This window comes from Hemitrygon akajei, chromosome 20 (assembly GCF_048418815.1).
Source record: "Hemitrygon akajei chromosome 20, sHemAka1.3, whole genome shotgun sequence".
Lineage (NCBI taxonomy): Eukaryota > Metazoa > Chordata > Chondrichthyes > Myliobatiformes > Dasyatidae > Hemitrygon > Hemitrygon akajei.
In genome coordinates, this window is record NC_133143.1 from 11,170,690 (window position 1) to 11,197,248 (window position 26,559).

At 39.4% G+C, this 26,559-nt stretch overlaps 1 protein-coding gene across 2 annotated transcripts in view; it reads left to right on the forward strand.

Annotated features, from left to right (window-relative positions):
• The window catches only part of eci2 (enoyl-CoA delta isomerase 2), a 137,969-nt gene extending 119,830 nt beyond the window's left edge, over positions 1 to 18,139 (forward strand). For both annotated transcript variants that reach the window (XM_073073038.1, XM_073073037.1), the window contains 5 exons: positions 6,589 to 6,691; positions 7,001 to 7,121; positions 7,273 to 7,362; positions 13,223 to 13,366; positions 17,033 to 18,139. In XM_073073038.1, coding sequence (XP_072929139.1) covers positions 6,589 to 6,691; positions 7,001 to 7,121; positions 7,273 to 7,362; positions 13,223 to 13,366; positions 17,033 to 17,188 — 614 coding nt within the window. In that variant the 3' untranslated portion in view covers positions 17,189 to 18,139. The remainder of the gene's footprint in view (positions 1 to 6,588; positions 6,692 to 7,000; positions 7,122 to 7,272; positions 7,363 to 13,222; positions 13,367 to 17,032) is intronic.
• Positions 18,140 to 26,559: the final 8,420 nt, after the last annotated feature.

Sequence of the window (26,559 nt, forward strand, 5' to 3'; positions counted from 1 at the left end):
GTCCTTAGAGTACAGGATTTGTAATACATTTGAGTTCTGTTCCAGGATATGAGCACAATATCTAGGTCTACATTTCAGTATGTGTCCCTTCCTTCACATGACTAATTAAAATCTGTTTGTTCAGGTGAAAGCAAAAGAAACTTTTGTAGTATTTGAAGAGGAGCTGGGAATACTCATAATAGCCTAATTAATTATTTCTTCAAGCTAAATTAGTGGAGAAGGCTAATGGACATATTTTGTTTGTTGAATTAATCTAATTACTTAAGTGATGTCTCCAGCCATAATTGTCATTACAATTATACAATTTTGCTCCATTCTGGCCAGTAATAGTGCTGTCACAGTGTGCAACAAGTGCTATTGTGGGTCAATTAGTAATACCCTTCAAGATGGAAGGTTGTGGATTCGTCTGACATCAAAGACTTGAACCCCAGTACATGGCTAAGCAAGTTCTGCACTATTGAAATTGCATTTCTTTAGATGGGTGCATAAGATCCAATGACTCTGGTTTGAAGAAGTTCCCACTTAGTGTATGTTAGTCGTCTTCTGCTGACCATCCATTTCAAGGTTGGACTTGTCCATGTAGGGATGCTCTTGTGCACATCGTTGTTGTAATGCGTGCTTATTTGAGTTACTGTAGCCTTCCTGTCAGCTTGAACTAGTCTAACCATTCTCCTCTAATCTCTCTCATTAATAAGTATTTTCACCCATAGAACTGATACTCACTGGATGTTTTTTTTTTGTCTTTTGCACCATTCTCTGTAAACTCCAGAGACTTGTGTGTGAAAATCTCAGGAGGTCAACAGTCTATGAGATCTTTAAACCACCCTGTTTGGCACCAACAGTCATTCCACAGTCGAAGTCACTTAGATCATATTTCTTCCCCATTCTGATGTTTGGTCTGAACAACAGCTGAACCTCTTGAACCTGTCTGCATGCTTTTATGCATTGAGTTGCTGCCACATGATCAGCTGATAAGATATTTGCATTAACAAGCAGGTGTACCTAATAAAATAGCCATTGAGTGTGCAGAGAACATCACTTAATCATTAAGTTTCATACTTTTCAAAGCTTGCTGTGCAGAATTTGACTACAGTTCAGAGGATCAATTGTAAGATGTATTGGAATGTCATGAAAGGCACCATAAAAATGCAAGACCTTTTTTTTTCTACCAAAGATAGAAAAAATGTCTTAATGGTGCTCTTACTGTGTTGCTATGGTATTCAGTTTAAAAAGAGGAATGTGAGCATTCACTAATTATCCACTTAAGTAAGTTACCTTTATCTGTGTCCGCAAGTGTGAGTGAATGGATAGTTGTATCTGTGACTGTAACCTACTTTGTAAATTGTGATTTTTTTTTCTAAGCTTATCATATACAGGCATTCCATTGGATACAAAGGAGACAATATTATGGAATAATTAGAACAAAATGCCTTGAATGAAACTGGTTAAAAAAAATTGTAGTTATTCTTGGGGTCATAGGTTAAGTGTGAAAAGTAAAATATTTAATGGAAACCTGAGGGGAAGCTTCTTCACACAAGTGCTGAGAGTGTGTAACGATCTGCCAGCAGAAGTGGTGGATGGGGGTTTGATTTCAACACTTAAGCTAAATTTGGATAAATACATGGATGGAAGGGGTTTGGAGGGCCATGATGCAGGTATGGGTTGATGGGTCTAGGTGGAATGGGCTGAAGATCCTTTTTCTGTGCTGTGGTGCTTTATGACTTTAACTGACTTCACTTTATACATTAAATTACTCTCTCAGAACTAGACCTTGGCAACCCTAAATGGAAATACTTCAGGCTTGATGTAAACTGTGATTAGTATGGATAAACATGGTTAAGTGAAGTCCCAACTTTGAACATAAACATTACAGGTTCTTTGGCCCGTGATGTTGTGCCAACCTGTTTACCTACCATAAGATCAATCTACCCTGGGGGTTCCGGTGACGTCATCATCGAGAATGGCAGCTTAAGTCAATAACTCCTCCAGAAAAACACATATTTTGCCCCATTAAGCTATCAAATATAGAATTTTTCAAAAGTATTTGAACTGATAAGAGGGGCAAGAATGGTGAAAAAGAATGGAAATTTAAAAAGCGACACTGCGGAGCCTGTGGCTCTCCTACCCGACCGCGTGCTAGTGAGGCTGACGATGGACCTCATTCAGGCGAAGTGACAAGTATCAAAATTCTGAAAGAGATATGGGAGTTCCAAAAAGATATATAACAGCAGCTAAATGATATTAAGTCAGAGCTCGCCAACGTCAATCAAAAAATAGCGGTGGCAGAGACTCGAATTGAGAAGGTGGAAGATTGCATGCAAAACATGGAACAGATGCTAAGTAAGACGATAAAAATATTAAATCAACAAGAAGGTAAACTGCTTGACCTGGAGGGAAGATCACGGCGGAAAAATATCAGAATATACAACATTCCCGAAGGAGCGGAGGGTTTGTCTATGATGGAGTTTGTAGGAAAGTTGCTGCGGGACACACTGGAGCTTCCCTCGACCATGGAGCTGAAAATTGAGAGGGCGCATCGTGCGATCGTCCCGCAGCCTACCTGAGACAGAGAAGATAAGCCACGCCCAATAGTAATTAAATTCCTTCAATACAGTACCAAGGCGGAGATTCTACGAAGGGCCTGGGGTTAAAAGAGGGTGTTTTTAGACGGTAAATTAATATATTTCGATCAAGATTAGCCCCTGCGGTCCTGCAGAAATGTAAAGAATACTCTGAAGTAAAGCGAATACTAAAGCAAGAAAGGATTAGATTTCAAACTCCGTACCCTGCTAAACTTTGAGTGTTTTATCAAGATGGGATCCAACTGTATCAGACAGTGGAAGAGGCGACTACAGACAAGAAGGCCAGAGGGTTGCCCGTCAGCGTGATCAAACCGAGGAAAAGCCTGGCAGAGGAATTATCCCGAGGAAGTTTTAAATTAACCAGAGAGGACTACCTAGCTGTTTAAGTGCAGCGACAAATTGAAGTTTTTAAAAAGCACAGCAAGACGTTTGATTTTGTTTTTTACGTTGCTGTGTGAGTTTTTTCTTTACAAGAGGAGAGAAATGTTAGAGTTTTTTTAAAAGGCAGGAAACGAAAGAATTCATGGGTTCATAAGCAGTGAATACTCGGTGATCATCATAAATTTTTTTAAAAAGAGCAAACATGGTTGGCTACATCGGAAAAATAACTGGATATTGTATACTAAGTGAATGGAGCATTAATTCATTGGGTGTTTCATTGACAAATACCCAATGAAAAGTGAGTGCCAGTTTTGCCGAGTGCATTGGATGGAAGAGCATATAGTTTGCTGAGAAATTTGACTACTCTAACCAAACCATCTGAAATGAGCTTTGATGGTATTGTGGTATTTAGAACTGAAACCTTAGTTGATGTAGAACGCCTTAGGTTTCATACACGGAATCTAAAGGAAGGGAGTCCATTTCAGCAGACGTGACTAAATTGATGCAATTGTCTCAGCATTGTGAGTTCAGTGATGAGCTTAATGATGCACTGAGAGATTGTTAGTTCGTGGAATCTTAGAAAAAAGCATTCAAAATTGGCTCCTAACTGAAGCACAACATACATTTAAAAGAGCAGTTGAAATCGCTTTGTCAATGGAAACCACAGCTGGAGACTCAATTGAGTTACAGTCAGGAATGAAAGTGACCATGAGCAAAATTGCAATCTCTAAACAGAAACCTGCCTGGCTGTAAAAATGTGTTACTGTTGTGGCAGTGGCTCACATATAACAGACTAGTGCAAGTTTAAAGGTGAAACTTCCAGAAAATACAGCAAAGTTGGACACATACAAAGAGCATGTTGAACAGACAAAAATAAATGGATTGCACAGGGAAGATTAAGAAGTCAAGTTGCAGTTTCAAAAAGAGTACTGAACTGCATGTTGATGAAAGTATCTGATAATGATGAGAGTGACACAGGACAGGGTAGCTTTGATATTTACAATGTGAAAAATAACAACCATTCCAGCTTACACCAAAAGCGAACAGCAAATATTTTAGTACCGGGTTCCCCATGAACATTCAGTGTGGTAAACAGGTTTAGAGGCGGCGCCCATCTGTCCGTGCTCCAGACGAGTAGCAACGGCACTTTTTACTGGCTGCATGAGGCGGCCGGTTACCCGAGGCCAACCAGTGATCCCTGGCGCGAGGGTATCACTGCGTTTAGGCAACTGATGACTTCGCGTGCATAATGACTTTGCATGCGTTCAAGTTCAACAGTGAGCGTGACAGGGAATGAGGAAAGGTGCAGCTGACTCATATCATTCCATATCGCCAAATCATATCGTTTCCTCGTGGCCTGGTAGCACGTGCTTTGCGGTGCCGATCCACGGCCCAGTGGTTGGGGACCACTGAAATACACAGCCCAGATACTCATATATTAGATGTTCTATGTCAACCATATAAGCATGCTAACGAATCCTTACGTGAGTCCAGATTGCCTATATACTGAGGCTACCTGATAAAACGAATGGGATCAAACACTGCTTGTTCAAGGGTAAAACAGGTTGCTTAAAGGATAGGATTGTTTTACTGAGGCCAACTGCTTCCCATACTGAAACAATGTTAAAATTTGTCACTGTACTTGAGCACTGTTTTATGCAAAAAGTTTCAGTACCAATTCAGTGCAGCAGATGCCAACCTAACAGATGGAGTGAACTATTAAAATTGAGGGGTGTTGGGTTAAGTAAGCACAAAGCAGTGATACAACCGGACGCTGTGACAAAAATGGTGTGTATCTGCCCTTCTCAATTTTTACACTGTTAATTATTTTAAATATTTTCTTAACAAAGAGAACTAGTTTCAGGTTGATACTGTCTGTGTTTATCTGGCTCTCCTTGAAGAGTATCAGAAATGTGTCTGTTATCTGAAAATATTTTCCTGTATTTTAGTAGCATTTAACATATAGCACTGGATAATGAATAAATAAAATGCATTAAGGTTTAAAGACCTTTATTATAATTGCAGGTAATTACTGGAGCTTAATTTTTAAGGGAGTTTGCCATATGTAGATCATGCAATTGTTATAATTTTGCACTTAAGTTTGACCCTGGCAAACATTTAAAAATTACAAGGAAATATTGTTTAATTCAGAAAATGCAAGAAATACTCAGAGTCTGGCAGAATCTGTGAGGAGGGATACCTACAACAATGCTTTCCATGTTCTCTCCTTTCTTTCTCTGCACTTTAAGACTTGTTTTATCGCTAACTTTCCCTAGTTCTGCTGAAAGGTTAACTCTATTTCTTTCCCTGACTTGCTGAGTTACAAAGGGAAGAATTTGTAATGATTAAACACTTTTAATGTTCTCCAAAAAAACTAAAATATTTCAAGTGTTATTTTAAATGTATTGATATTTTGTTTCCCAAATGCATACCTACCAGTTAATATATACATCAGCGGGTTAACAAAAATGCCAAAGGGATAAATGACCTTTCAAGCATATAGACAAAAGGGAAAATAGGGAGAACTGCATATGTGAACTAGTTAAAATGCAAAAAAGGAGCCTATTTAACTTTGGAGCCAATGAGTTTTACCTTTCAGTATTTTTTAAAATTAAGATATAAAGCATTACACCAGACTCAGATTTATGTTTCAGTGTAGGAACTATTTAACCTAAATAAACTCATTTTCAGTTTCATTAAAATCATTATTAAATGATCCTGTTTCAAAATAAAAATGTCGTAGCAGTCAAGATTCTCTACTATATGTTGCCTTGCAAGTGTCACTTGGCCTATATACTGTATGGTTAGATAAGTAGCTTTTATAGAAGGAAAAGAAGCCTTTAAGTTTCACCACGACAATTTCTTTGTACATATAGTCTTTTCTTTAGTCTTTTCTTTGAATCACCCTGTAATCACTAGCTGTCCTATCTCAGTTGCTGAATTAGTGTCCTTCCATATCTAGAAGTGCTAAAAGTAGCAATGGGATTGAACTGAGAGATTGCATAGATTCAGTGAGCTTGACGGCTCTCCGAACTTGTATGGAATGATTAAGTATGCAGTATAAATATTTATCAGTTACAAATATAAATTTGCATTTATAAAAAACACTGATTACTTCTTGCATCTTTTAACATAAATGAGATATTTTTGTATGAATAACAATTTGAATTATATAACTTCCCACATATCCTAAGATGCTTCTCATGTACAGCATCAAATGAATTTTCAGTAAGCCACATCAGGTAACGATCTTGCTAAGGATCTTGCTAAGGTCTTGCTAAGGATCTACTGTATATTTTAAAGAACATCTTAGAGGGTATGAAGAAGTAGAAAGGGAAGGATGTTGATTGAAAATGGAATTCCAGACCCAATACCTAAACAGCCAGAGACAAGACTATAAAAATCAAAAATGAGCAGGAATCCAGAGTTGGGGAAGTCCAGAGATCCCAGAATATTCTTTAGGGTTGGAGGAGATTAAGGAGATAGGGAGTGATACTGTCAGGAAGGCTGGAATGGTCAAACTTGAGCTGACCAGCAACCTTGTGATCTTTGTGGGCCAGCTTTTTTAAGCTAATGAATTTTGAAAAACATTGCATGTAATTTAACACATTTTCTTAATTTTCAGGCAGTGGGGATTATTACTGTAGTGGGAATGACTTGTCTAACTTCACTAATATTAGACCAGAAGGTATGGAACAGATGTCCACGGATGCAGCAGCACTATTAAAGTAAGTAAAGGATGACAATGAAAATATTCTGGAGACATTTGCTATAGATACACAAGAGTATATTATTTTAAAATAGAATATGGTTGCATTAAAAGTTTTTACAACTTTTAACTCAGGTATACATTGGAAAGTCAGCAATACATTCTGAGCATGATGCGCTACTTTGTCTTTCATAACTATTAAATCTATAATGTTTGAATATTTCATGTATTGTTTGAGATATTGTAATTATTGTAGCATTTATTAAACTTTGTTAAAATATAAACAACCTTAAAAATTGACAGATGTGGCTTAATTTGTGATCAACAGGAGATATGTAAGCCATTACATTGATTTTCCAAAGCCACTGATTGGTGTCATTAATGGCCCTGCTGTTGGAGTTGCTGTCACCATTTTAGGATTATTTGATATAGTCTATGCCACTGATGAAGTAAGTATTTTATATCTGCCCACCTAGTTAATCATTATTGTTTGCTAAAAGATCTGCAGTTTTGTGCAGAAAGTTACTTGATCAAAAGTGGGTTTACCCAGGAGAGGTATGCAAAGTACTAATTTTTTCCTCTGTTTCTCCCCCAATACAGGCCACATTCCATGCACCATTCAGTCTACTTGGCCAAAGTCCGGAAGGCTGCTCATCCTACACCTTCCCTAAGATGATGGGGACTGCTAAGGTAGCAGCAGCAAGACTAAGGCTGAGCAAATTCTACAGAACAAAAAATCATTTTTTAAGTTTTTGTTATCTATTCTTTCAAACTACCGTCCCATATCCAGCTTTCCTTTCTGCTCCAGCTTTGTTATAGTTTTCCAATCTTATCTCTATCTTTCATAGAACCCATGCTGGAATCCTATCAATCAAGTATCTGTCCCTGCCACAGTTTTGAAATGGGCCTTATTAAAAACACAGATAATATGCTGCATGAAAATGGCCAATGATGAATATTCAGTGTCCACTTTATTAGATACACCTTCTTGTTAATGCAAATATCTAATCAGCCAATCATGTTCCATCAACTTAATGCATGAGAGCATGCAGACATCAAGATGTTCAGTTGTTATTCAGACCAAACATCAGAATGGGGAAGAAATGTGATCTAAGTAACTTCGACAGTGGAGCAATTGTTAGTGCCAGAAGGCGTGGTTTGAGTATCTTAGAAACTGCTGATCTCCTGGGATTTTCATGTACAACAATCTCTGGAGCAGGGGAACCCAACCTGGGGTCCATAAATCCCTCTTATAAGTGCCATTCTTCTCTGGTGACTAAGTTTAGAATGGTGACCTAACCTAGGCAGTGTGGCTGTGATTTTTTTTCCCCATGTTTTCACAATGCACTGAGCTCTGAGTTACGTTCAGTGCCTTTAAGATTGTCTTGTGCCCTTCCCTAGATTTGTGTTTCTCTATTATTTCCCTGACATGTCTTGAATGTTCTTTTGTCTTTATTTTGGTTTGGTATGTTGAATATCTACCATATTGTTGGACCTTACAGGGTATTTGTTCTGATGTATTCATTGAAAACAGGTGATTGTCCAATTTTCTACATCAACAAATTGTATGAGTTGGTAAAGTTGTATAAAGTATTGCACCTGAGAAAAGTTAGCATAGCAATTACAGGGGTGAATACTTTTTCAGCTTCACAGTTTTATTTAATTTTTAGTAAATTGTTGATAGGTTTTGGATTTTTTCTTTTGGTTTGACAGGATGCACAGTATTTTGTAGATTAGTTCAAAAAGACCTCCTCAAATATATTTAAAATTTTAAAAATGAGATAGTAGAATGTGAAAATAGTTGTGGGGACTGAACACTTTTTCAAGGCACTGTATAGAAGTTTGTCAAAGATTTGGTAACATGACTCCAAGAAAGCAGGGGTGGTGTTGTGCCTTCTTTACGATGATACTTATGTACTGGTCCTGGGACAGATCCTCTGATATGTTAATACCAAGGAATTTAAAGCTACTGACTCTCTCTATCTCCATTCCCTAATGAGGACTGGCTCATGGACCTCCAACCTCCTTATATAGTTGATAGTCAGCTCTTTGGTTTGCTAACGTTGAGTGAGAGGTTTTTGTGGCACCATTCAACCAGATTTCCCATCTTCCTCCTATATGCTGATTTGTCACCAACTTTGATTCAGCCAATACCAATACCAGCCAATACCCAATACCAGTGGTATAATCCACAAAGTTAAACATGGTATTGAAGCTGTACCGAAGTGTACATGAGTAGAGGAGGAGTTATGTACACAGTCCTATGGTGCACAGGGTCGATGGTGAGTTGTCTGCAGGTTGTGGTACAACTGACCACATCTTCTATCTTGTTGGGTTCTGAAGTTGTTAATCCAAGGTTCTTTCAGAAGCCAAGAATGAGACATAAAACTTGTAGCTTCATGATCATTTTATTAGTGTTAATGGTACAAAGGATTTGGAAACAAGAGTAGCAGGAGTCTAGGAACAAAGGAGAGAAAAAAAATGCCAATGTCCTCTACTCTTATACCATTGATAGGGTGGTGAATTTGTGGAATTTGTTACCACATGCAGCTCTGGAGGCCAGGTCATTGGGTATATTTAAGGCAGAGATGGATAGGTTCTTGATTGGACATGGCATCAAAGGTTACGGGGAGGCTGGGAACTGGGGTTGAGGAGGAGATAGAAAAAAAGGATCAACCATGATTGAATGGTGGAGCAGACTTGATGGGCCAGATGGGCTAATTCCGCTCCTATGCCTTACAGTCTTATAAGAGGCATTCCATTCAAAGTTTTAGATGAGAGATAACCCCTATTCAAGTAATGGGATACCCAAGAAGCTTCCAGCCGGCTGGTGGCATAGTGGCATCAGCGCCAGACTTCAGAGCGAAGGTTCCTGAGTTCAAATCCAGCCGGCTCCAGTGCACGCTTTCCATCTGTGCTGGGTTGAGCATCGAGCTAGCAACCCAATCTCATAAAAAAGAAATTGCCTGCTACAGAAACATCAAAAGCAAAATTTCTCTCTCTTCAAGAAGCTTCCAGAATAATACAAAGAACCGTAACCAATAGGGGGCATGCCGAACAAATGAATAATTGCATATATGTGGTAATTATATAAAATACAAGCTTGGGAAAGTTAAATTGCAAAGAACATAACAATTTTGCAGTATAATCCAACAACCTTAAACTCTCTGTATTCTTGGAATTTAGAAGAATTGCAGGTAAATTCTGAAACATTAAAATCCTTGGAGATTTGATAGGATAGGTCTGGGAGTATGCCTCCAGTGGCCAGAGAATGTATAACTAGGACCCCTTCTTCCTGAATAAGGAGCAGCTACATGGACAGATGTGAGCAGATACTTCCTCTCATAAAAGTTGTGAGTCTTCGGAATTTTCTGCAACAGAAAGCTATAGTCAAGGATGTGGCTATCAGTTTTGAAAGGTGGACTAAACTCAAAAGGATGAATAACCTCTCCAAATCCTGTTTTTTGACTTGTAAGTCATGCAGTTGTGACCTAAAACCTTTTTATTCACAACCAGCACCATGAGAATAACATTTTAGCAATATGACTTGTGTAATGTTATGACATGTTAAAACTCAGCCTCCATAATTTTAAAAGTGGTGCAATGTGTAGGATGTCGGAGAACACACACAGCCATATTGCTTTTTTTTGTAGGAAACCACAGAAACCACTATGCATATTCAGACAAAGTATGACTAAAACAAAACCCTGTGCTTAAAAATATAAATAAGCTGTTTCAGTTGAAGAGTGCTGCTGCTGTCAATGTAATTTTCTACCTAATATACACTCCTCACTGATTAGACCTACCACAAGCTGAAGGTAGAGATAAATAGCTCCAAAATTGGATCATACTCAACGTCAGGCCACAGTCAGGGTTTGGGTGCCTCTTATTAACATATAGAGCCTTTTGATTGAAAGAATTGCCAAAGCGATTGTTGCTTCATTGGAGTTATCTTAAAACAAAAACTCCTGTTTAACTACTTTACAGATTACATCTCAAAGCAATCACACCATCTGTTCACAAGAATGTGGTTCATAAGTGTGATCCCAGGAATTAAAGGCTTAGTTTATGAGGAATGTTTGATGTCTCTCAACTTGTACTTGAAGTTCAGAAGGATGAGGGAGAACCTGATTGAAACTTACTGATATTAAAAGGCCTGGATATGCAGAGAATGTTTTCATTAGTAGCAGAGTCTAGGATCAGAGGATACAGCCTCATAAGAAAAACACGTCCTTTTAAAACTGAGATTCTGTGAAATTTCTACAGCCACAGGGTCTTGAATCTGGAATTTGTTGCCACAGATAGCTGTGGAGGCAAAACTATTGGGTGTATTTAAGGCAGAGATTAATAGATTCTTGATTAGTATGGAGTTAAGGGAAGAAGGTAGGAGAATGAAGCTGGGGAAAAGAAACCAGCTATGGAATGGCAGAGCAAATCAAATGAACCAAATGACTGAATTCTTCTCCTATGCTTTAAGCCTCCCTGAATGAATCATCATCATTATTCTATTATACAGTAGAACTATCAATTCGGAATAGTTATCCTGATTTTAGCAAGTTTTGTGTTGTGGCCTCCAAGCCAGCAGGAACTAAGTGAGCTTGGCCTAGATAAGTTTACATTGAAATTCTACCATATTAACTCTACACAATAATGATGATACATTAATTCAGGTAGAACACTCAGCCAGGATTTTTCTTACACTTACTCCTTTGAGGCAACAATCTCATTGCAGGCAGTTCCTTGAATGGTTTACTTACATGTGTGAATATTTCTATTCACATTGATTTCCCACACTTTGACCCATGCTGAATTGGAAATATTTTGCTATTATGAATATTCTGGAGCTGTCAAACCTATTAGCACTGTGGAACCTTCAACTCACATTTTGTAGTAAATCAAGAAGGCATCTCACCAGTGTTCCCTCTAAGTGCTCACCAGTGCTCCCGCGAAGATGGCCTTTGTTACCGTGTGGCTGGAATTTCATATAATAATATAAAAGTACTGTGCAGTTTTCAGGCCATGTAAAATATTCCTGCTCAGACCAATGGTTGGTCCGCGTAACTGTGTGGGGAAAAAAGTTAGAGGGAACATTTGGATTTCATACAGTCTTTACAAGGGGCATATGAAATTTAAAGTTGGCAGTTAATGTTGGCTTTGCCAATAGGATGCATATTCCACAGAAAAAAATTAACTATTATTTTAAACTCATTTAAATTATAGCCATTTATTAACACACATTTAGGTACAAGTTGGAGCATATAGCATGAAGTTTGACATGTCTCAAAGGAGCTTGATCCTATCCTGCTAGATCTTGTTGGGTAGGGATTACAAGAAGGACACTTTTGGAAATTCATTCCTGCTTCCATTCTGCCTGTTAATATGATAACCCACCCTAACTTGATCATGGTAGTCCCACCCTACAAAGCTGTAGTGTCCTGCAGTGAATGTCAATGGGACAGAATTTGTCCTGCACTCTCCAAGCCCTAATAAATATTTCCAGTGCAACTGAGCTTGTGCAGATCCAATTGGCATTGGGAGCTCATGGTGGTGGCATTTGGCCTGACAAAAGTCAGCTTTTGAAGATGACGACAGTGGAGTGGAGCTGAGAATGAGGGGGTTGGTAGGACCAGGATCAGTAAAGAAATGGGTTGTTGGAAGTGGATGCAAAGTCTTGAGCAGTGTAAGTTATGAGAGTGAGTTAACTCAAAGGAGATTTCCTCTCTCGTAAGATGATCAATCCAGTGGTGTTATTGTGTGAAAATTTATCCTTGTGAGGAATAATGTCCACTTATTAATTATATGGAGCAGATCTCTGTTCAAAAAAATCTTGAAACCTTACATTTATGTACTACCTTTGTCATGGTGATATGGCGATCCAATGGTAACAGGAGCAAAAGTCAACTAAAATCTTGGTTTGGAGCCAGTTCTGACTCCAGTGGCAAGGTTCTGCATATTCAGCAGCGCTTCCCACACCATTGTATGGGAGAAAGGTACATGAGGGTGACAAATACTCAGCAATGTGAAATAGGGTGAAAGGAGGCTCTAAGGAATATAAACACCAGCACCTAAAAGATAAATTCTATGTACAATAAAATAATTTCTATCCTGATGAACATTTGAAAAATCTTCAATAATGGCAGATATAAGCTAATTATTTTACCAAGGTTCTGTACATTCCACACAAGATGTTACTTCGTGTTACAGAACACTGATAATTTTAGGTGCTTCACTGTCTGATATTTTATACTTTAAATTTTAAATTATGATCATATAAAGTTATAAATGTTAAGGAGTAAACTTAATCTAGGTAACTTGTTACGTACCAGCAGCAATAGATCACAAATTGAGTCAGGTTTTAATGTGACACCCACAGTAAATGAAACCTGTGGGCACGTAACAAATTAATTATAGTAACTTGCACATACTTTGAACTTGGTGATAAGATTGAAATGTCGTTTATTTGCATTTTCTGCTTTTAAATAGTTCAAAACCATTTGTTACTATAGGACAGTGCATGCTCAAAGTTATATTATTTCTGTTAACCACTCAGGCCAATGAAATTCTTCTGTTCAACAAGAAATTAACAGCCACTCAAGCTTGTGAGCTTGGACTAGTGACCGAGGTCTTCCCTGACAGTACATTCCAGAAAGAAGTTTGGAAAAGATTGCATGCTTATGCAAAACTACCCAAAAATGTAAGTTAACACTATAACTGTAATATTTTAATAAAGTTGCTCATAGTAATTTAAATATATAGCTTAGTCAAATTCTCAAACTCATTTCTTAAAGCCTGATGTAAAAATCATCCTTGCACAAGTATGCTCTTGCACAGGGCAGTTCTAACACAAGAGATTCTACAGGTTTTTGAAACTTTGAACAACACACACAAAATACTGGAGGATTTCAGCAGATAGCATCAATGGAGGGAAATGAACAGTTGATGTCTAGGGCCAAGACCCTTCTTCAGGATTGGAAAGGAAGAGGACAGAAGCTAGAATAAAAGGTTGGGGGAGGAGCACAAAGTGATCGGTGAACCTAGGTGTGAGGGGGGTGGTAGGTGGGGCATTGATGAAAGGGTATGATGTGAGAAGCTGGGAAAGGATAAGAGGAAGATATCTGATAGGAGAGGACAGTAGATCATGGAATAATGGGAAGGAGATGGGGATACAAAAGGAGATGATGGGCAGGTTGTGAGAGGGAAGGAGAAAAGAAGGGGTGAGGTGGCCACAGGAATAAGGGAAAACAAATGGCGGGGCATATAAAAACAGGGGAGAGGTTACCGGAAATGATCAAAACCATTATTGATGCTGTCAGGTTGGAGACTACCAAGATGGAATATAATAGGTTGATTTTGCAATCTGATCTGGCCTCAACATGGCAATAGAGAACTGTGGACAGATATGTCAGTGTGGGAAAGGGAAGTGGAATTAAAATTTGTGGTCACCAGGAGATGCTGACTTTTGTGGTGTACAAAGCAAAGTTGCTCAGTGAAGCGATCCCCCAACCTGTGTTGGATCTCTCCGATGTAGAGAAGTCTACACTGGAGCACTAGATGCAATAATGACCCTGACAGACTTGCAGATGAAGCATTGCTTCACCTAGAAGGACTATTTAGGGCTCTTAATAGTGATATGGGAGGCAAGTGTACTTCACATGGTTTCCTTTTCACTACTATTAATGCAGCCTTCTCTTGCATCTCCTCCATTTCCTGCACATCTGCCAGCCACAAACACATCCTTCTTCAATGGGATCCAATGATCAGGCATATCTTCTCCTCTCCTCCATGAGATAGTGCTTCACCTGCAAGTCTAAAGGTATTATTTATTACACCTGGTGCTCACTGTGCAACCTCCTCTGAATCATTGAGACCCGATACAGATTGGACACCTGCTTCATCAAGCACTTTTAGTCTGTCCACCACAACAGTCCAGATCTCCTGGTTGCCACCCATCTCAATTCCACTTCCCATTCCCACACTAATGAGTCTGTCCATAGCTTCCTCTACTCCCAGGAGGGCCAGATGCTGATGCAAAAACTTATATTCCACCTTGGTGGTCTCCAACCTAATGGCATCAACAACTATTTCTCTAACCTCTAATAACCTCTCACCTCTGTTTTCATCTCTTCCACCCCCTCCCTTTGTTTTCCCTCATTCCTGTGGTCCCCTCACGCCTTCTGTACACCTTCTTCCCCCCCGCTTTTATTCCTTTGTCCACTGTACTTTACTATCAGATTCCTTCTTCCATCTATCACCTAGCTTTACACATCAGTCCCCTCTCCAACTATCTACCTTTCCCCTCTCATCTACTTCCTGCTAGCTTGTGCTCCTCCAGCTATCTTTCATTCTGGCTTCTGCCATTCCTTATGAAGAGCCTCAGGAGCAGCATCAGGATTAATAAAGGGTCTCGGCCTGAAATGTTGACTGTTTACTTTTTTCCATTGATGCTGTCTGACCTGCTGAGTTCCTCCAGCATTTCCTGTGTGCAGGCCTCTTTGAATCCGTACCATGTGTGCATTAACAGTATACAAATCTTGTAAACTAATTTGCACAATGTGTGGTTGTGACTGGAGCTATTAACATGTAGATTTCATCTGGAATCATGACAGGAATTAGTGGGAAGAATTATGATGGAATTTCAGAGAAGTAAGGAACTTGAACTGATACAGTCTTGATGAAGGGTCTCGACCTGAAACGTCAACTGTACTCTTTTCCATAGAGGCTGCCTGGCCTGCTGGAATCCTCCAGGTTTTTGTGTGTGTTGACAGACCAAGTCCCTTTTTCTCTGAGAGTGAATTGGAGATCATGGCAGCACCTCCCAAAAGGTGATTTGGAGTAACAGAATTAAATTGGGGTAGCTTAATGATTAGCACAATGCTTTACAGTATTATTGACCTGGGTTTATTTCCCATTGCTGCCTACGTTCTCCCCATGACCACGTGGGTTTCCCCCCACAGTCCAAAGCTGTGCTGGTTGGTAGGTCATTGTAAATTGTCCTGTGATTAGGCTAGGATTAAATTGGGGGATTGCTGGGTGGTTGGAAGGCTCTGTATCTCAATAATTAAATAAAAATAAATAAATTTCAAAGATGGCAAATAATCCATTCTTGCTACTGTCTTACTATTTCCCGGCAATTTATTGAGAACAATTGCAAACAAAAGGACATGTTTTGAGAAATATTTAACTTGTTAGTAACTATGCAAACTCAGTTGCCACTTTATTAGGTACACCTCATTAATGTGAATATTTAATCAGCCAATCATGTGGCAGCATGCAGACACAGTTAAGACGTTCAGTTGTTGTTCAGACCAAACGTCAGAATGGGTAAGAATTGTGATCTAAGTGACTTTGACCATGCAATGATTGTTGGTGTCAGACGGGGTGGTTTGAGTATATCAGAAACCGCTGATCTTCTAGAATTTTCACACACAATAGTCTCTGGGGTTTACAAAGAATAACGTGAGAAAGAAAAAAAAATCCAGTGAGTGGCAGTTCTGTGGGGGAAAATGAGAGAGGTTCGAGGAGAATGGCCAGACTGGCTCAGTTGACAGGAAGGCAACAGTAACTCAAACATGTGTTACAACATCTCTGAATGGACAATACAAGCCTTGAAGTGCATGGGCAGCAGCAGAAGACCACAAATGTACGCTCAATAATCACTTATTAAATACACAGGCTGCCTAATAAAGTGACCACTGAGTGTGTATCACCAGTGTTGACCTGCTGCAGAAACACATGGAGCTTAATATATTAAAACAGATGATTTTGTTGTAGTTCTCCTGAGTTCTGTTGGCAACTGATTTCTGTTCCAACTTCTTTTTGAACTTGTAATAACTCTTCCTTATTGTGCTGAATACTAGCTTTCTTACTTGTTTGAATTTTTAGATTGGGAGAAGATTGGAGTTTTCCCAGAAATAAACAGTTTTTGCTGTAAAAATTGTTAAATTTTATAGTTTTTATAGGAATTATTTGCTGTCAAGTTATTGTTTAGTTCCAAGATTGCCATCCAAGAAATCAAAACACTGATTAACTTAATGTTTATTTTATGCACTTATCAATAATCAAAGAAAATTAAGTCCAATTTTTCGATCTATGATGAATGACATAATCATTCAATATCTCTTCTAGATAAAAGTTAGTGTTATTTTATATTTTGAATGTAAATTGTATTATTGGGTTTTGTCATATTGTTTAAACAATGTTGTATGTATTTGTCATTTCAGATTTTTTCCATTTTGGGTAGCACTTTGATGATTAAGAGTGGTATAAATTATCTTGATTAAATGTTTTTTGGATAAATTCATGTGTTATACAGCATGTTTCTTTACAAGGATTTTAATGGTATCTATGAATTTCATTTCAGTCTCTCGTATTTTCAAAGCAACTAATAAGAGGTGTTGAAAAGGAGACATTGCATTCTATCAATGCCCAAGAGTGTGAGCGGCTGAAAGAGAGATGGTTATCTGAAGAATGTATGAAGGCCATCATGAACTTCTTTGAAAAAAAGGCAAATTTATGATTCAGCTTTTTCCACACTCTGACATTAGGAAATCTTTGATTGTCCATTACTTTGCCTTTATTCTTTGGATTATGTTTCAATTTTAATCATTTTATAATTTCATGAGTGAAATATTGTGATGCAGTAAAATTCATGTGGTTTTGTTCTGATAATTATCCATTCACACACAGTTTAAAATATGTGCTTAATGTGGTATTTTGACAAATTGTTAATAGTGATGGAGAAGGGATTGAAAATGGAAACAGAATCAGAATGAATGAAATTAAAACAATGTACAATTTCAAGTTTTTCTTTATGTTAAAAATTATAGTCTTTCATCATAAATGAATAATACCATAAGCAATAAAAAGGAACTTTTGGAAGCCTAATTGAATGAGAATTAATTGCTTTGCACGCTGACAGAATATTACTAAACACAACTTGGCTACATTTCTCTCCAGAAAAGATCACTGAGTTAATGGGCCCATACTTGCACAACTCCTGTAGGATGAACCATCTATACAGTGTATCAGGCATGTCTCTAATTGGTGACCACCTTCAAAGAGAAAAAAAAGGAAAATATTAAAATAATAATTTGATAATGTTATTCTTAAGCACAATGTATCATTTAGAATATGATTTTGTAACTGAAGTTCAACTATTGTGGAACAATTCATTTTATCTGGACTAGAATAAATATTTTTTTTAAAACAGCTACTTATATAAATGTTTTAAAATCACATCATAAGAACTGCTTTCAAAAGTTGAATTTGAAAATAGCTCTTTTCCACATGATTCACCTTTAATATGTTTTTAAAGAGAGAATGTTGATTGTATCAATTGCATATAGTCGGATAGATTATTTACCGGTAACCAGTAGTATTTAACTGAGCACAAGTTTAAAATCAGAAGTGTAAAGATGCATTGTACTGTACACTGGATTTTGGCTGTGAGAATAAACTAATCTATTCATTTGGTTGTTCTGCTTAGTGATTCCAGATATGTAGAGCAGCCTTTCTCAATCATTTTGCCCTGGAGGAACCCTTGAAATAATCTTCAAGGTCTCAGGGTACGCCTGCATAAACATTATTATATCTACAGCTCACAGTACATTAGCGTGATTAGTAAGTTTAGATATAATAATACAAAAATAATTGTCAATGTTCTTCTGAGTGGAGAATGATTTTTTAGCCAACCTTTTTTGTAAAAACAAAAAGATAGTTAAGCTTAGCAACACACACAAAATGCTGGAGGGACCCAGCAGCCCAAGCAGCATCTAATAAAATAGTGCCGTCGACATTTCAAGCAGAAACACTTCGGCAGGTCTGGAGAAAAAAAGATGAGTAGATTTAAAAGGTGGGGGAGGGGAGAGAGAAACACAAGGTGATAGGTGAAACTTGAAGAGGGGGGGTGTAGTAAAGAGCTGGGAAGTTGATTGGTGAAGGAGATACAGGGAGTTCAACAGGAGAGAACAGAAGGTAGTGGAAGAAAGAAAAGGTGGGAGAAGCACCAGAGGGAGGTGATGGGCAGGCAAGGAGAGAGAGGGAAAAGGGGATGGGGAATGGTGAAAGGGGGTGATCCATTAATGGAAGTTAGAGAAATCAATGTTCATGTCATCAGGTTGGAGGCTACCCGGACAGAACATAAGGTGTTGTTCCTCCAAACTGAGTGTGGCCTCAGTAGATTGGCATATCAGAATGGGAATGGGAAGTGGAATTAAAATGGGTGGCCACTGGAGATCCCGCTTCTTCTAGCTCAGCGAAGCAGTCTCCCCATCTATGTTGGGTCTCACTGTTACACAGGAGGCCACACGGGGAGCACCAGACACCGTATATAACCCCAACAGACTCAGTGTCACCTCACCTGGAAGGACTGTTGGGGCTGTGAATGGTAGTGAGGGAAGAGGTACTTGGATAGACAGGGCCTGATTAAGGACAGTCAACATGGCTTTTGCAACTTGATGCAGGTCAACGGAATTAGGCAGTTTAACGGTTTTGGCACATATTAGATGGGCCTTATGGCCTGTTTCTGCGCTGCACTTTCCTTTGACTGTAAGACTCTATGTTGGTGATGCCAAGTTTGGTGGTGTCTGCAGTTCTGGTCACCTACCTACAGGCAAGATATCAATAAGCTTGAACGACTACAGAGAAAATTTACACGAATGTTGCTGGAACTTAAGGGGATAGGCTAGGACTTTATTGTCTGGAGAGCAGGATGAGGGCAGATCTTATAGGGGTATACATAATTATGAAGTCATAGATTACGGTAAAGGGAATTTGAGGGGGACATCAGAGGGCAGTGTGAGCATGGAATAGGTTGCCAGTGTAAGTGGTAAACGCAGGTTCAATGGTCACATTTATGAGAAATTTGAATAGATACCTGGATGAGATGGGTGTGGAAGGCTATGGTCCAGGAGCAAGTAGAGAATTGGGCCTGCATGGACTAGATGGGCCAAAAGGCCTTTTTCTATTCTGTACTGCTCTATGAATTTATGACACCCTGAATCTCATTAGATGTCACTTTCTGGACTAGCCTACTAACCAGGACCTTGTCAAAGTTCTTGCCGAAGTCCCTGTTGGTAATATCTACCAACCTGTCCTTGTTGATGATCTTGGTCACCTCTTCAAATAAATTCAGTCTAGTTTGTGGTACATAATTTCCCACAGACCAAGTCAGACTGACTATACCTGATCAATTCTTGACTTTTCAAATACAAATAAACCCTCTCCGTCAGAATCCCTTCCAAGAGCTTTCCTGTCACAGATGTAAGGCTGACTGCCCTTTAATACCTTCCTTTTTCTGTGCTGCCTTTCTAAATGAAGGCACAACTTAAGATATTTTTCAGACTTCTGGTATTTCATCTGTGGCTAACAATAATACAAAAGGTCCTGGCAAGGCCCAGTGCTTTTCTGCCCTGTTTCCCGCAACATCCTTTGATATATCCCGTCAGGCCCCACAGGATTTATCCACCTTCATGCTCCACACCTCTTCCTCCATAATGTTGATCAAGTTTGAGTTTATGAGGCATACATTCACAGGCTACAAATGAAATCAGCTTTTCTTTGCAGCAGCTACACAGTACATTACAAACGTGACTAACTTACCAGAAGTATTCATTTAAGATCTAGCCCTTTCCCTGAGCTCTGCAAATAGATTACCACAATGATCCTTAAGGAGACCTACTCCCTCTCAGAGTACAGTTCTTCTATACTCTATATGTTGCTACCACATCCTTCCTGTAGTGTGGTGGCCAGACTGTTCTCAGTAAGTAGGGTCTAACCAACGATTTATTCAATTGCCACATGACGTCCCAGCTCTTGGACTGCATGCTTTGCGGGTTGAATGTAAGCAGAGTCAGAGTGACACAGCATAGAAACAGGCCCTTTGGCCCAACTGTTGCACGGCAACCACAGCATCCTCCCCACTACTCCCAGTTGCCCATGTTTAGCCCTTAATCCTTCTCCTCCATTTAGCTACCCACATACCTCTTAAATGTTGCAATTGTGTCTACCTCGACCACTTCCTCTGGCAACTCATTCCAGTTACTCACTACCCTCTCTGTAAAGAAGTTACCTCTCTGGTGTCTTTTAAAATCTGTTTGCTCTGGTCTTGTATCTGTGCCCTCTAGCTTTGGACTGGAGACAGATGATGATCATCCATGTTATCCATACCCCCCATGATTTTATAAATTTCTGAGTTTGCCTCTCTTTCTCCTACGCTCCAGGAATAAAGATCCAGCATGACCCTCTCACCCTGTAACTCAGGCAACATCCTCATAAGCAACACCTTCAGCAAACTGTACATCAATACTCCGTGGCCTCTCTGTTCCACAAGGCATGTCAGAGTCCTGCCATTCACTGTATAGGTCCTACCCCGGTTTGAATGTCCAAAATGCATCAGCTTGCTTATCTAAATTGAAATCCATTTCCACTCCTCAGCCCATCTCCCTAACTGATCAAGGTCTTTTTTGTAATTCATCAGTAAGATCCCCTAATATACAATCATTAGCAGCTTTACTAAACAAGCCATATACAGTACATTTACATCCAAATCACCTACATGTGTAATGAATAACACTGTCCCAACACCGACTCCTGGGGCATCCTGCTAGTCATAGGCCACCATAGAAAAAATCACAGTAAACCTACAGCCATCTTCAACCATCACCAACTTCCTCTCATCGAGCCAGGCTTCTCAGAACCCCTGTCTCTGCAGGAAGCACATGAATCAAACTGAAACATACTTGTGTGGCACAACAGGGAGGGCATCTGCCTCCCAGCATCAGAGATCCAGGTTCTATTCTGACCTCCATGTTCTGTGTGGAATATGCACACTCCTCCTGTAACTCTTTGGGTTTCCTCTGGTGAGTTAGATTCCTCCCACATCCCAAAGCTGTGCAGGTTGGTGGATTAATTGAATGCTGTAGATTGCCTCTGGTGTGTTAACTACATCCACATGAAGTGCATCAAGATGCAGCTCCTTAGAGACCATGCTAAGGAACTGGAACTACAGCTCAATGACCTTCAGCTCAAGTGGGAGAATGAGGAGGTGATAGTTAGGAGCTACAGTGAGGTAGTCAACCCTAAGTTACAGGAGGCAGGTATCTGAGTGACTGTCAAGGGAGGGAGAAGGAATAGGCAGCTAGTGCAGAGTAACCCTGCGGTTGTAAGTATACCACTTTGAAAGCTGTTGGTGGGGACGACCTACTGAGAGGAACAACAGTGACTGGGACTCCAGCACTGTCTCCCAGGTGCTAGGGTCAGAAAAGTCCCATTGGGTCCAAACCATTCTAAAGAGGAAGGGTGAAAAGCCAGAAGTTGTGGTACACACTGCTACCAACAACATAGGAAGCAAAAGGGTGGTGGTCCTGAAGAGAGAATAGTCTGAAAAGCAGGACCTCCAGGGTAGTAATCCTGGGATTGCAGTGTGTACCATATGCCATTGAGGGAAAGAATAGGATGATTTGGCAGATTAATGTGTGGCTGAGGAGCTAGTAAGGGTTTCACATTTCTGGATCACTGAGATCTCTTCTAGGAAGGTATGACCTGTACTAAAAGGACAGGTTACACCTGAACCCAACGGAGATCAATATCCTTGTAAGTAGGTTTGTTAGAGCAGTTGGGGAATGTTTAATTTGGTGGGGGGATGGGAACCAGAGCAACAGGACAGAAGAGGGGTCAGTTGGTATCCAACTACTGTAGATGTAGTATGTAGTGAGACTGTCAGGAGGGCAAATGTGCAGTCAGTGGGATGAGCTGAAGTGTGACATGGAAGCAAAATCGAAATAGGTGATGAATACAGAACTGAAGGTGTTACATTTGAATGTACAGAATAAGGTAAATGAGCTTGTAACACACTTAGAGATTGGGAAGTTTGACGTTGTGGGCATCACTGAGTCCTGGCTGAATGAAGATCATAGTTAGGAGCTTAACATCCAAGGATTGTATTGAAAGGACAGGCAGCAGGCAGAGGCGAGGTGGTTCGGTTGGTAAAAAATAACATCTAATTCTTAGAAGAGGTGGCATCAGATCAGAAGATGTGGAATCCTTGTGGATAGAGTTAAAAGACTGCAAGGGTAAAAAAACCCTGATTGCAGTTATATACAGGTTCCAAACAACAGCAAAGATATGGGATACAAATTCCAATGGGAGATAAAGGGTGTGTAACAATAGTCATGGGGAATTACAGTACGCAGGTAAATTGGGAAAATCATTTTGATGCTCTATCCTAAGAGAGGAAATTTGTAGAATGCCTATAAGATGGCTTTTTAGAGTAGTTTGTGGTTGAGCCCAATAGGGGATGGGCAATTCAGGATTGAGTGTTGTAATGAAACAGATTTGATTAGGAAGCTTAGGGTAAAGGAACCCTAAGAAAGCAGTGATCATAATATGATAGAATTCACCCTGCAGTTTGTGACGGAGAAGTCAGATGTATCAGTATTTTTTTTTTAAATTTTTTTATTAGTTTTTCAAAACATTTTACAAAATTAAAAACCCCAAATCCCAATGGGGAGCATTAATACAGTGCAAGATTAAGCATACAATAACAATATGCTACAAAGGAAGAGAATTTAACAAAAAAGCACCTAAATTAAAGGCAAGTGAGCTTATTGTCCTCCCCAAGCCCCACAACACAAGAAAAAAACAACAACAACTCCAGACCAACCACCACACAATGTAGAGAGTATAAGTCCGGACAGTCAAACTCCCAGACTGTGAATACACTTAGTAACAGAGGATAATAATGCCTACTACCAGAAAAAAAAAGGGAGCTGAAAGCAAGGGACCGAAAAGAAGAAAAAAAAAGAAAAAAAAAACCCTAGTCAAGAGGAAGGTTATGAAAGTACTCGATAAAAGGTCCCCAGACCTTATGGAACTTTAGATCCGAATTAAGAACTGAATAATGAATTTTTTCGAGGTCCAAGCAGGCCATAATGTCGTTAAGCCATTGCGCATGAGTGGGCGAGGCAACATCTCTCCATCTAAGGAGGATCAAGCGTCTCGCCAGGAGAGAGGCAAAGGATAATATTCGGCATTTGGTCGGACCCAGACATAAATCTGTCTCGCCCCAAAAACCGAACAGAGCAATTAAGGGGTTAGGTTCTAGGTGCTGATTCAGAATACCCGATAATGTAGCGAAGACATCTTTCCAGAATTTCTCCAAGCTAGGACAGAACCAGTACATGTGGATGAGAAAGGCCACGCCCCTCTTGCATTTATCACAGAGCGGACTAATGCCAGGGTAGAATCGAGATAGTTTAGATTTAGACATATGGGCTCTATGAACAATCTTAAACTGTAAAAGGCAATGACGAGCACAAAGGGAGGTTGAGTTAACCGATTTGAGAACTGAGTCCCAGCTCTCCTCGGATAAGGAGATATTTAAATTCTGCTCCCAGGCCATTTTAATTTTATCCACAGGGGCCTGTCATAAGGCTGCTAGTTTATCTCGGATAATTGAAATTAAACCTTTACCTAGTGGATTAATGGAAAGAAATAGGTCCATAGCATTTTTCGCAGGCATTTCAGGAAAGTTAGGAATTAAAGGAGCAGTAAAGTGTCGGATTTGGAGATATCTGAAAAAGTGAGCGTTAGGCAGGTTGAACTTAACGGAGAGCTGCTGAAAAGAAGCGAAGCGATTATCAATGAAGAGACCTTCAAAATGTCTAATGCCCTTCCTGTACCAAACATGGAATGCTGAATCGTACGTAGTAGGTAAAAAAAAGGTGATTATGTGCGACAGGGCTAGAAACGGAAAACCCCTGGAAACCATAGCATTTCCTGAACTGAGCCCATATACGCAAAGTGTGTCTAACCAGAGGATTAGCTAGTGATCTGGGCAGACTGCTAGGGAGTGCAGAGCCAAGAAGTGCAGATATAGATAATTCTTTAGTGGAGCTCAACTCCATTGCCACCCAGTTAGGGCACTCGGGTTGACCGTGGAAGAAAGACCAGAAGGCAGCACAACGTATATTAGCTGCCCAGTAATATAAGCGAAAGTTAGGTAAAGCCATGCCACCCTCTTTTTTAGATTTTTGGAGGTTGTTTTTATTAATTCTAGAGCGCTTATTCTGCCACAGATATGACAAAATAATAGAGTCTAAGGAATCAAAAAAAGATTTAGGAATAAAAATTGGGATAGATTGAAATAAGTATAAAAATTTGGGGAGAACATACATTTTAACAACATTAATACGACCTACCAAGGACATAGATAGAGGTGACCATTGTACCAGACTCTGTTTTATAGCATATGAAAGATTGACAAAGTTTTCACGAAAGAGATCTTTAAACTTCCTTGTGACTGTAATTCCAAGATAAGTAAATTGATTATGGACTACTTTAAAAGGGAGATCACGAAATATTAGTTCTTGTGCTTCTTTATTAATTGGGAAAAGTTCACTCTTATGTAAGTTGAGTTTATAGCCAGAGATCTGGCTAAACTGGTCAAGAAGTGAAAACATTAGAGGTAAGGATGTAGACGGATTTGAGAGAAAGAGTAATAAGTCATCAGCATGGAGAGAAACTTTATGCTCAACACCCCCTCTCCAAATCCCAGTCAATTCAGGACAATTTCGAAATGCTATCGCCAGAGGTTCTATAGCCAAATCAAAGAGAAAGGGACATCCCTGACGGGTGCCACGTTTGAGATTAAATACTTGAGATTTCTGAAAATTAGTTAGAACAGAAGCAGTAGGACACAGGTACAGCAATTGGATCCAAGAGATGAAACTTTGGCCGAGGTCAAATTTTTCTAAGACTGCAAAAAGGTAGTTCCATTTTATATGATCAAATGCTTTCTCCGCATCGAGGGAAATAACACATTCAGGAGTCCCAGTTGGAACTGAGTATAAAATATTAAATAGACGCCGAATGTTAAAAAAAGGGAGACGGTTTTTAATAAAGCCTGTTTGGTCATCAGAGATAATGGAGGGAATAACGGTTTCTAATCTATGAGCCAACACTTTATCTAAGATCTTTACATCAACATTGAGCAGAGAGATCGGCCTGTACGAGGAACACTCTGTTGGGTCTTTGCCCTTTTTTAAAAGAAGAATAATAGATGCCTCATTGAAAGAGGGTGGCAATTTGCCATAATTAAACGAGTCAGATAATACTGAAAGTAACTGAGGAGAAAGAAGTGAGGAGAAAGATTTATAAAATTCCACAGGGAACCCATCAGGTCCAGGAGATTTCCCTGAGGACAGTGCAGAAATTGCAAAAGATATTTCTTCTGGTGATATAGGTGCATTGAGTTTGGCTTTGAAATCAGATGAAAGTGAGGGGATATTCAGATTCTGTAAAAATTGATCCACAGAGATATTGTCATTCAGGGATTCAGAGGAATAAAGCCGAGAATAAAAAATTTTAAATGCGTCATTAATTTCTAAATGATCTGATGTAAAGTCTCCGTTCTCCTTCCGGATCTTTGTAATATGTTGTTTGGCTTTGGAACGCCTCAGCTGATTGGCTAGGAATTTACCAGACTTATCCCCATGAATGTAAAAGCGGCTCTTGCTTTCGAGAAGTTGGCGTTCGACAGGTTGAGTGGACAGAAGGTTAAATTTAGTTTGGAGTTCAACGCGCTTCTTGTATAATTCAGGGTTCTTAGTTTGGGCATATATTTGATCCAAATCTTTAATCTGGTTAATGAGGTCTGCTCGATCTGCACGGGATCTTCTATTGAGATTTGCTGTGTAAGAGATTATTTGACCCCTCAGATATGCTTTCATGGCATCCCAGACAATCTGGGATGGCACTTCAGGTGATGTATTAGTGTTAAAATAAAAGGTTATCTGGTCCTTAATAAATTTTACGAAATCATCATCCGATAGTAAAGTTGAATCGAACCGCCAGTGTTTGTTCCTCTGAGGGAGACCAGGAAAGTTCAGA